Genomic DNA, 12,663 nt, shown 5'->3' with positions numbered 1-12,663 from the left:
TCCACTTAAGAGAAAAGGAGTTTGTATAAAATGGAATTGTCTAAATAAGTAATTGTGTCTGGAAATAGATTATTTCTGCTATCTAACAAATAGGAGTTCAGGAAAACATTATGATTTGTTTTCCTTAAAGTTTCTGTGTCAGTCTTCCAAGTAGCATATGAACTGGGAGACTAATTAGCTATATAAGTACCATGTGACCTCATGAACCAGAATAATCATAAAGACACTGCTTAAAAAACAATCTCCAGGTTTTTTTTAATCTATTGGCTTAAATATAAATTGCATTTCCGTAAACAATAAAAGGGGAAGGAAGCGATAACTAAGAGAAGGAATATAAACAATGTTCCCAGCCAAAATTGCTTCAGTATGTGTCAGTAGACCCTGGGTCTAGGGTTCTTTCTTGTCTAGCAAGACAGCGGGATGCAGGATTAAAATGGGAGAGATGGCTAATGTCCGGAGAACACAAGAGCCCCAATTAAGGGTCCTTGCTCTGTTGTTATTAGGATCAGAAGTCTTCCAAACATGGTGATTGACGTGCACAAAGAGACAGTAAATCTGTGAACATGAACTCATGGGCATGAGGGAAAGGGGGTCTGAAGATATAGGGTGTTAGGGGTTTGGGTCAATATAAAACAAAATCCTGGTGCCTGGCAGATGGTTGTTAACAGCCCACCTGAGCACCTTATCTGTTTATCTTAGCTAGTCTAGGGGATAAGACAGATGCTACTTCAGGATCCACAAGGCACCTTTCTTTTGCTAATTAGCTCCCCTCTGGGCATCTTTACCCTGCAGCCTGTAGCCTATAGCCCTATTTACCTGTTTACCTAATTTGGTCCGTCCTTCCTGTGAAAGCAGCTTTCTGCTATAATACTAAATTGGGGGGCATTTTTGCCCTGAATACCTAATCTTGCTTACCTCATACACCTTTGTATGGGGGCCTTTGCCCCACTTCTCTCATTTTATTTGCCTAATCTTGTTTACCCAAACTTGGGTGTGAGCATCCTATGGCTTTGTAATTCTTTATGTCTTGTTAACCCATCAGTGCAGGCTCAGGGAATTCCTAAGCTTACTCCCCACAAATACATGCAGTCTTCTCTGCTTTACTCACAACCTTGGAACTTAGATTTCAACATGACCACTTTGAGATAGTTTTAATAACAAATATTTGTATTATCACCACTTTTTTTCCCACACTTTTTTAATCCTCATTCTCAGATGTTTCTGTTGAGTCAAACTTTGACTTTATGTTGAATAAAGTATGACACATTTTGACATGTATGATTTTTACCATGTAGGTAGCATAAACCTTCAGCAAACCTTCAGTATTTAACTCCAAGGGAGAAAACTGAGTTTTGAGATGTGTGGAGTTTAGAAATAGACAAAATCTAGAGATACCCTTCTTTAAAAGAAAAAGTAGCTAATGTTCTCATCCCCTATGAAGGTATTAATTTACTGTGCCAAAGTCATACTTTTAAGGTATCCTATTAATTTAATGAATTTGTGGTCATTTATCTGATTCAGCATTAAAGAATTGTATCATCTCTTTTGGTGCCATAAAATGCTAGGTAATGCCACTTCAGGAACTTTGTTCCAATTTTAGTATATGTGCTGCCGAAGCGAGCACCACTTCAGGAACTTTGGACAAATTTAACCTTTTTTAGTTTTACTCGAATTATCAGTAGAAAATGGGTTTAAAGTTGATAATTACTTTTATACCCTCTCCCTATAAAATTTTATGGTTATTGAATGTGAAATTCGGAGAGCATTACTAATTTTCCAGAATTCCAGCCTAACATCCTTTTCACTCTGTTCCTTTTGTGTTGTGGTAAACCTTCCTTTGTAAATTTTAGGGAACACTGTTACTTTTTTTGAGAACCTTGGGATCCAAATTAAAAAGAATTATAAAAGGCAGTCAGGGAAAGAATAGCTTCGTGCAGAAAGAGGAAAGCTTCCTGTTTTTGGAGCACCTCAATGTCACATGTTTTAAATCTGGCTGTTGTGTAAAACCCAGGTGGTAAGGATAGGAAAGGACAAATTTTGTCTTTGTCTTTTTATTTCTTTGTATTTCTTGGTCAGATGGGGTGGGGGTGGGGTGGGGAACTTTCAGTAGCAAAGTGTGGATATGAATAAGAGTACAAAATTAAGCCCTTTTAGAAATTTTGGAAAATTCTGCTTTTTTTATTCAAACAGAAATGAAGCCGACTTTATAAAAATTATAATTACGTGTAATGATAAAGTAAACACAAAATGTTTATCAATTAAAATTATGACAAACTGTCAACTGATAAAATTAATGAAAAAACTTCTTTTTATTGACTAAAGTAACAATTACCTTTAGTATCAAATTCCATTAAAGGTTGAAGAAAAAAAGAAGCACAGAAGTAGTGACATGGAAGTATCAGAAAACATACATGATGCTGCGGCTGCTGGATTAATTCAACAAAGAAAGAATGGAAAAACTGATAACCATCAATTTCCTATTACAGAAAATAAAGATTCTGATAGGTAAGCCATAGCAATATTTAAATAGTAGGTAATTGTTATTTTCCTATGCAACAAACTTTTATAGTTTGAGCTAATGTTCATGATGAACAAGTTTTGTATTTTTCATGGAGATATTTCATCCTATGTGGTAATCAGAAAAATGTAAATAATGAGATACCATTTTTTGCAGTCATAGTGATAAATATTTTATTAAAAAATAATCAAAGTGGGGCACCTGGGTGGCTCAGACTTCAGCTCAGGTCATGATCTCACAGTCTGTGAGTTCGAGCCCCGCGTCAGGCTCTGTGCTGACAGCTCATAGCCTGGAGCCTGCTGTGGATTCTGTGTCTCTCTCTCTCTCTCTGCCCCTCCCCTGCTCATGCTGTGTCTCTCTCTGTCTCAAAAATAAGTAAAAAACATTTAAAAAAAAATAAAAAATAATAAAAAATAATCAAAGTTAGGAAATGTGAGGAAAATGACATTCTTATTTACTGTGGCTAGATGAAGTTGGTAAATCCTTTCTGAAGGGTCATTTAGCAGTGTGTTTCAAAATTTCAGATATGTCGTTGCACCTGGGCAGCTTAGTTGGTTAAGGGTCCAACTTCGGCTCAGGTTGTGATCTCGCACTTCATGAGTTTGAGCCTTGCGTCAAGCTCTGTGCTGACAGCTCAGAGCCTGGAGCTTGCTTCAAATTATGTGTCTCTCCCTCTCTCTCTGCCACTCCCCTGCTTGTGCTCTGTCTCTGTCACTGTCAAAAACAAATGATAAAACATGAAAAAAATTTTCAGATAGGTCATCCCGTTATTCCAGTGGCTTCATTGCCAGGACTGGATCCTCCAGGAAAACAAGACTTCTATAAACACACACCACACACACACACACACACACACACACACACACACACTGTAAGGACATTTATTGTGTATACAAAATAGGATAGATATTTTAAGGTTACTTACATAAATATGTTACATGTATATGTTAAGGATATTTATTATAGCATTCCCATATCAAAAAATTGAAGATAGCCTAAATGTTTATTTACTTGTTTTGAGAAAGAGACAGAGAATGTGTGCATTGGGGAGGGGCAGAGACAGAGGGAGAGCGAGAATCATAAGCAGACACCATGGTAACAGTGCAGAGGCCAACACAGGGCTCGGATCTCACGACCACAAGATCATGACCTAAGCCAATATCAATAGTCGGATGCTCACCGGACTGAACCACCTAGGAGCCCCAGACTCAGGCTAAATATCCATTAATAAGGAAGTAAATTTTCACTTCTATAAAATAATGGAGTATGTGACCATTTTAAAAAATGAAATTTGGTTTACAGTGTACTGATGGTTTAACAAAGTATATTTAAAGCATTTGGTTTGATGTCATGTCTTATGCACATTTTGTTAGAATACTTTTAATATCTACTGAATTGCAAAAGGAAGTTCCCTGCTACACTGGCAGTCTACTTCATTACCAACAAAATTGCTAGTTATTAGAATTTTGGTTTTGTTTCCCAGTGCATGAGTGCTCAAATGTTGGACCCTCAACTTAATCTGAATATTGCCAAGAGGTTTCACATGGCAACTTGTCTCATATTCTACATAAACATTTGATGACCCCTGTGCTATAAACAAAAATGCTGATAATGCAGTGAATCGTTTTTATAAAGGTACCTTGCTTGCATGCCATTATCCTTCCTTTTTAAAGAGAACATATTTCAACATGCACCACACCAAATTTTTACACCACATTTTTCAACAGTGCCTTCATGTTATGCAATTTATGACAATTCAGTTTACAAAGTAGGAATATTTTCTGCATTCTCACCCCCTTTTAGTTCTGTGTATAAAATTTTAATATGCTAATTACTTTGGATAGTATAAAATATCCTAGAGTTAGGTGACTTTTTAAAAATGTTTATTTTGAGAGAGAGAGAGAGAGAGAGAGAGAGAGAGAGCATGCACACATGAGTGGAGGGGCAGAGAGAGAGGGAGAGAGAGAATCCCAAGGAGGCTCCATGCTGTCATTGCAGAGCTCGATGCAGTGCTCGATCTCATGACCCTAGAGATCATGACCTGAGCCGACATCAAGAGTTGGATACTTCATGGACTGGGCCATTCAGGTGCCCTTAGAGGTCAATAATTTTTGTCAAGCATGAAATACTGCCCTTGAAATTTAGTTTTTCTGTGGTCTTTCTAAGCATGAGAAAAATGGTAATCAGCTTATATAATATTATATATCTAGAAAATTTTAAGGAGTCTTCTCATTGTATAATTTTGTGAGTTATTTAGTACCTTGGTCTGGCATTAAAAAAAAAAACAACTAGTGTTACATATATGCAATTTTTAAGACTTCAAAATATTACAAAAATACTACATAATCCTTATGTAAGAATTGAAAACTACAGCAATAATAGAAAATTAGATCAACGATGATCATTCCACTTAGCTATAAATCCTTAAAGAGCCTTCTTCACTCTTTGATCCTGATTTCCCTCCCATCCACTCTTGAATTCATTGTAGCAATTTTCCCTTTCCAATCTTCACTACTCCAGAATTGTTTTTTCAAGGTTACCACTGATTTTCACTTTAATGAATCTGAACATAATTTCATACATCTCATTTTATTTAACCTTTCAGCAATATTTGACCCAATGGAAAACTCTCTCCTCCAAAATTCTGTCTCCATGTTGCTTTTAGGATATCACTCACTCACCTGATTTTCCCGCTGCCTTTCTAGTCTGTACACCTCAGCCTGATTTGCTTGTTTCTCCTCGTCCTCCACCTTTTAACCCATTGATGTCTTCCAGGAATTTGCCTTTGATTTTCCTTCTCTCGACTTTTACTATCTTGTATATTCTAATGATCCTCAAGTTTATATCTTCAGCCCGTATCTCTCGCCATAATTCCAGACCCACATATCAAACTGCCTACTTGATATCTCTTTCTGGATAGCTATTGCAAACTTAACATGTCCAAAATTGAACTACTGATATTCTTTCTTAATATTTGCCTTTCATGTCTTTCCTAATTGAGTTAATAACAGTTCCATGAGTTGCTCTGCTAGAAAACTTGGTATCATCTTTGAGTCCTGTCTTTTTTTTTTTCTTTTTCTTTTTCTTTGTCTTTTTCTTTCTCTTTTTCATACACATCACATCTAATCTGTCAGCAAATCTTGTCAGGTCTTCCTTCAAATATATCCAGAATCCAAACATATCTTCCATGACCAAGAGACTGTCATCTGTTGTTTATATTGGTGTAATAGGTAACTAATTGGTCTTCTTGTTTGTTTGTTTCTTCTTTTGTTTTTACTCTGTTTCCTCTAATTCTGAACACATTGGTTCTATTAAAATGTAAGTCAGATTGTGTCCTTCCTCTGCTCAAAACTTAATTGCCTCCCATTTCACTCAGAGTACATGCCAAAACTCTTCCTAATACCGACAAGTCCTATGTAAGATCTTTTCCTCTCAGGTGTGTCCTTCTGTCTGATTTGAACTATTTTCTACCCCTTTCATTCTGTCCAGCCATACTGAATTTCTCACTACTCTTTAAGTATTTCGGACATACTTCTGTACTTGCTGTTGACTCTATCTGGAATGCTTTCCCTCCGATACCTCATGGCTTGCTTTTTCCCTTTTTGTTTGTTTTTTCTTTCAGTTTTTTGCTTAAATGTCACTTTCTCAGCAAGGCCTTTCTTGGCCATCCTGACTAGTATTTCAACTACCTTTTTCCTATAACACATCAAAATTTGATTTGTCTGCTTTAGTTTTTCTCCTCTAATACTGTATATTTTGCCTATGTAGTTTATTGTTATTGTATGTTTACTTCACTCATGAGTAGGATTGTTATCTGTTCGTTGCCATGTCCTCAGTACCTAGAAAATGTTCTAGTATATATAGTGCTTATTCAATAATGTTTATTGAGTGAACGGAGTTTAACCTGTGTATATTGTTTTTAACATACTAGTTCTCACTTTTACAAAGTTTGGCGTGGGTTCATTCTGACAATTAAACCTGCCAGTTATATACATTTTTTGGATTTTGGGGGGCCCAATATTGTGTTTACTTGCTACTTTTCTTTTAGTTATATTTATGTTAGTTTTAATTATGGTAAAATGTATCAAAGGAATAGCAAACTTCCTTTATATTTATTAAGGAAACTAAAACATGGTGCCAAATTATTATAGGACTTTAAAAATTCTTGCCAAGGGATTATGAGCCCTCAATACCTGAAATAAAAAGATGAAGTTGGAACTTATCACTTACAAATAAGAGCGAGCTATGCTGGTTAGGTATAGTCTTTTCTAACAGAGCAGTCTGCTATTCTTTCTTTTCTTTTTTTTTTTTTTTTTTTTTTTTTTAAATTTTTTTTTTTCAACGTTTATTTATTTTTGGGACAGAGAGAGACAGAGCATGAACGGGGGAGGGACAGAGAGAGAGGGAGACACAGAATCTGAAACAGGCTCCAGGCTCTGAGCCATCAGCCCAGAGCCTGACGCGGGGCTCGAACTCACGGACCGTGAGATCGTGACCTGGCTGAAGTCGGACGCTTAACCGACTGCGCCACCCAGGCGCCCCCAGTCTGCTATTCTTATACAGGGTTTGGGGAAGAGTGGAGTTTAAGGATTGGGGGACTTTCAGAGAATTGAATGGTTTGTCATCATCTGAAGTACCATGGTTATTTGGGTGAGACTGTTGTGGATTGGTTGGCATGCTGAGGCATATATGTTGGAGTGATTTTGTCCTTTATTGGCTGTCTTTCAGAAGGAAGGGGCTGAAATGGATTGGTTGGTGAGTAAGGCTGGTGGGCATTGATTAACACATTTAAAACTGATTCTGGTGGCTTCTTGTTACCATGGCTACATGTTAGGGTTTTGTTTTTGTTTTTTGTTTTTGTGTTTCTAAGTTTGAGGTGGCTTTCACCAGATGTTTTCTATTTAAAAGCTGCTTCTATTCACTGTGTTCAAAATGAAAGCTATTTCAAATTCTATAATTACAGATTCATTTAAAAAAAAATTTTTTTTTAACGTTTATTTATTTTTGAGACAGAGACAGACAGAGCATGAACGGGGGAGAGGCAGAGAGAGAGGGAGACACAGAATCGGAAGCAGGCTCCAGGCTCTGAGCCATCAGCCCAGAGCCCGACGCGGGGCTCGAACTCATGGACTCACAGACCGTGAGATCGTGACCTGAGCCGAAGTCGGACGCTTAACCGACTGAGCCACCCAGGCGCTCCAATTACAGATTCATTTTTGAAGTTTGGGTCAAGAGGAATTGTTTGATAATTGCTTTCAGAAAGATTCTTCTTTTCTTGGATGTTATTTCAACTAGAAAAGTTATCTGTACAACAGCTTTTTGAGAAAACAATTGCTAGTTTTGTTTTTGTTTTTGGTGCTCTTAAGGGCTCATGTTTAAGTCCTAAATAATCTGGGAAATTTCATTGTTTTTGGAAATGTATGTAGCTGTATGGTAATAATATTCTCTTGCATGCATTTGTCCATGAAAAAGTAATTATAATTTTCTTTTTGGCAAATCCCCTAGTTTTTTCTGTCACGATTAGATACGAGGCTAAGAGTATCCAAATCATTTGTTTTTAATTTTTTTTTTAACGTTTATTCATTTTTGGAGAGACAAAGTGAGAGTGGGGGACGGGCAGAGAGCGAGGGAGACAAAGATTCGGAAGTAGGTTCCAGGCTCTGGGCTGTCAGTACAGAGCCTGATGTGGGACTGAAACCCACAAACCATTAGATCACAAACTGAGCTGAAGTCATACACTTAACGGACTGAGCCATCCAGGCGCCGCAAACCATTTTTTTTTTTTTTTTCAAACAAAAGCATAGCTAATCAGATTGTTGCTATTTTTGAGTGATATATATGACATATGAGTACTTCAGAATTTTTGAAGTTTTTCTAGATTTATTGACATAATTAACATACAACTGTGTAACTATAAGGTATACCTCTATTAATTTGATACACTTTTATATTGTAAAATGATTACCACAATAGTGTTAATACTTCCATGACCTCACATAATTATCATTTCTTGTTTGTGATGATCTACTCTTGTAGCAACTTTCAAATATATAATACAGTATTGTTAACTGTAATCACCATCCTGCACATTAAATCCCCAGAATTTATTAATCTTGTAACAGGCAGTTTGTACCCTTTGACCAGTATCTACCCATTTCTCACAGCCTCCTAACCCTGGCAACCACCAGTCTGTTCTGTTTCTGTGAATTTTTTTTTTTTACGATTCCACATATAAGTCAGATCATACAGTATTTATCTACCTGTTTCTGATTTATTTTCACTGAGCATAATGCCCTCAAGTTTCACTCATGTTGTCAGAAATGGTAGGATTTCCTTCTTGTTTGTGGCTGAAAATATTCCATTGTAAATATATACCATATTTTTTAATCCATTGATCCATTGATGGATGCTTAGGTTGTTTGACTATTGAAAATAATGCTGCAATAAACATAGGGCTGTACATATCTTTTCGAGGTAATGATTTCATTTCTTTAAGATATATGCCCAGAAATGGGATTATTGGATCATATGGAGGTTCTATTTTTAGTTTTTTTGAGGAACCACCATACTGTTTTACATAGTGGCTGTACCAATTTACAGTCCTACAGCAGTACAAGGAATTCCTTTCCTGTACATCAGTACATCATTGCCAGTGATATCTCTTGTCTTTTTGGCAATAGCCATTTTAATAGGTCAAAGTGATATCTATATACTGCAGTTTTAATTTGCATTTCCATGGTGAATAGTGATATCGAGCACCTTCTTATGTACCACTGGCCATTTGAATATGTTCTGAGGAGAGACGTCTATTAAGGTGCCTTGCCCGGTTTTTAATTATATTTGGTTTTTGCTATTGAATTGTATGAATTCCTTACACATTTTAGATATTGATGTTTTTCATATTTGTAGTTTGCAAATGTTTTCAACCTTTCCATAGGTTGCCTTTCCGTCATGTTGCTTGTTTCTTTTGCTGTGCAGAAACATTGTTTATTGCACTGTTTTTGCTTTTATTGCTTGTACTTTGGATGTCATATCCTAAATCATATGTAAGATCAATGTCAAGGAGCTTTTTTAAATTTTTTTTTTTCAACGTTTTTTATTTATTTTTGGGACAGAGAGAGACAGAGCATGAACGGGGGAGGGGCAGAGAGAGAGGGAGACACAGAATCGGAAACAGGCTCCAGGCTCCGAGCCATCAGCCCAGAGCCTGACGCGGGGCTCGAACTCACGGACCGCGAGATCGTGACCTGGCTGAAGTCGGACGCCCAACCGACTGCGCCACCCAGGCGCCCCAATGTCAAGGAGCTTTTATCCTGTTTTCTTCTAGGAGTTTTATGATTGAAGGTTTTACATAGAAGTCTTTATTTGGGTTTGTGTTAATTTTTGTGAGTGGTGTAAGGTAGCGGTACAGTTTTATTCTTTTGGATGTTAATATAGTTTTCTCAGCATCATTTATTGAAGAGATTATCCTTTCTCTTCTGAGTATTCTTGGGTCTCTTAACAAATTTTAGTTGACTTTATGCATGGGTTTATTTCTGGGTTCTTGATTCTGTTTCGTTCATCTTTGTGTTTGTTTTTATGCAAGTTCATACGGTTTTTAGTACCATAACTTTGTAATAGTTTGACACCAGGAAGTGTGATGCTTCCAGCTTTGTTCTTCTTTCTTAGGATTGCTTTGGCTATTTGGGGTCTTTTTTGTTCCTTACAAATGTGAGGAATGCTTTTCTTATTTCTGTGAAAAAGGTCATTGGAATTTTGACAAGGATTGCATTGAATCTGTAGGTGGTTTCAGGTAATGTGGATATTTAACAATGCTGATTTTTCTAATCCCTAAACAATGGGGTATATTTCCATTTGCTTGTGTCTCTGCTGTTCTTTTATCAAAGTCTTGTAATTTTTACTATACATATTTTTCAGAAAGTACCCACTTTATTGAGAGTTATTATCATGAAAAGATGTTGAATTTTGTCAAATGCTTTTTCCTTACCTATTGTGATGATCATATGATTTTCTTATTCTGTTAATGTGGTATATATCAAATATATGTATTTGATTTGATTTCTGAAGGATAATTTTGCTGAGTAAAGTATTCTTGATTGATAGTCTTTTTCTCTTAGCACTTTGAACATATAATCCCACTCTCTCCTGGCCTGTAAGGTTTCTGTTGAGAAATTGCTAATAGCCTTATGAGGGTTCACTTGTAATCAGATAGTCTTTCCTCTCTCTTTTTCATTCTTTTACTTTGTTCTCTGCTGATTGCATTATTTGAAAGTTCCTGTCTTTAAATTCACAGATTTTTTTTTTTTTTTTTGCTTGATCCATTTTCCTGTCAGTGATCACTCTTGCTTTTTTCATCTCATTCATTATACTCTTCAGCTCCAGGATTTTTGTTTAGTTATTTTTTACTATTTCCTGCTCTTTGTTAAACATCTCATTTTATTCATATAGTATTTTTCTGATTTTACTGAATTGGCTTTTTGTGTTTTCTTGTAACTCATTGAGTTTCCTTAAAATTGCTATTTTGAATTCTCTTTTGAATAAATAACAGATCTCCATGTGTTTCAGATTGATTACTGGAAGATTATTGTGATCCTTTGGTGGTATCATATTTCCTTGATATTTTATATTCTTTGCAATTTTGCATTGCTGTCTTTGCATTTGAAGTAGCAGTCACCTCCTCCAGTCTTTAATGACTACCTCTTCAGTATGTCCAAACCTGATTTTTTTGCTCCAGTGGTATGCTGGAAATTCTCTGCAGAACACCTCATTTTCCAAAAAGGCTCTCTCATCTGCGGGTGATTATCTTAGTGTTTTGTAGGGAGGGACTCCCAGATGTGGCTGAGAGGGAGGGACTGGAGGCAGTTTATGGGCTATTGCTAGGTCCACAGATAGACTGTAGTATGTATGCCTGTTACCTGATGCACAGGTAGGCAAGACTTTTCCTCAGTCCCTTGGAATATGGTGCTAGGTCCCCACAGCTCCTGCAAAGGCAGTTTTGTCCGTGGGTAGATAGATGCCAGTTTGTTGTAGGTGGGCAGATGCAACAAGGTACATCTCATTCAGCTATGATACTGATATCACTCTGACATATGGGTATTTTAAAAGTAGTTTTTCCCCTAAGATATTTCCCTGATTTCTTCTTTCATGTTATATGGACCTCATACTATTTTAAAACTTTGTTTAAATTAAGCATTTTCAGATTTAAAAGCAAAACCAAAAATATAGCGCAAATCTAATTATTACTCCCATGTCTAAGAGTCACTGCCTTTAGGCAGTGAACTCTAACTTTTTAGTGTAAACTTCAAGGTTCTTCAGAATTTCTTTCCTGACTTATCTCTTACTACTTGCTTCCATGTATTTTATGCTTTTTTTCCTCAAGTTCCTAAAAGTTTGTACTTTTCCTTTCAAGGCACCTAGATGCAATCTATGTAATCTTTGTGCTCACATTCTAATCGCTTAAGAAAATGGTTTTTTCCTGTTTCTTTTCCTGGTGACCTCTCCTGTTTATTTTCCCTCTTCAATAAAACCTTTCTGGTCCTCACTTACAGCTTTTCGTATGTCAATTCTTACAAATCACATTGTATTATAATTATATATTTATCTGTGTTTGAAGCAACAGATGAGTATTTCCTTGTATATGGTTGGTACTTCATCACTGTTCTGTGAATTAATAAATTAAGTCAGATGGGTAAAATTCAGAACTTTATGAAAATTGTCTTTTTATTCTTTATCAGTAAAATTATTAGAAAACGTTGGCTTTTTATATGGATTTTTAATGGATTTTTTTTAAAGTAGTGAACCTGGTTTACATAAGAAGTTAAAGAAAGGTGAAGATGAAGAAGGGACATCAGAAGAATCTGTGATCACACCAGTGTTGAAGAAGGCCGATTCCCTAACTGGTGGTCTACTACAAATGAATGAGAACAGCAGTTTAAGTGAAAAGGATCAGCATGAAAGCAGGTAAAGTCTATCAATTCTTTATTTCCCTGTGAAGGAATTTTAGCAGTGGTTACCTTTTGTGAAAATAAAATGCTGTAGTGTAGGTAGGTCCAAGCTAAAGCAAGAAATACTCAACATATCAAATACACTGCTTGAAAAGTTATGATGAGGTTAAGTGACTTTGTCAAGGAGCAGTTTCAGTAGTC

General features: G+C 36.3%; 1 protein-coding gene across 10 annotated transcripts in view; it reads left to right on the top strand.

Moving 5' to 3' along the window:
• Positions 1 to 12,663, top strand: part of ANKRD26 (ankyrin repeat domain containing 26) — a 111,291-nt gene that overhangs the window by 62,753 nt on the left and 35,875 nt on the right. For 8 of the 10 annotated variants that reach the window (XM_058681625.1, XM_058681627.1, XM_058681624.1 and 5 more), the window contains 2 exons: positions 2,339 to 2,505; positions 12,311 to 12,478. In XM_058681625.1, coding sequence (XP_058537608.1) covers positions 2,339 to 2,505; positions 12,311 to 12,478 — 335 coding nt within the window. The remainder of the gene's footprint in view (positions 1 to 2,338; positions 2,506 to 12,310; positions 12,479 to 12,663) is intronic. The other 2 variants (XM_058681631.1, XM_058681622.1) reach the window with 1 other exon arrangement.

The sequence above is a fragment of the Neofelis nebulosa genome, chromosome 8 (assembly GCF_028018385.1).
Source record: "Neofelis nebulosa isolate mNeoNeb1 chromosome 8, mNeoNeb1.pri, whole genome shotgun sequence".
Taxonomy (NCBI): domain Eukaryota; kingdom Metazoa; phylum Chordata; class Mammalia; order Carnivora; family Felidae; genus Neofelis; species Neofelis nebulosa.
This window is presented reverse-complemented; position numbering and strand designations above follow the sequence as displayed.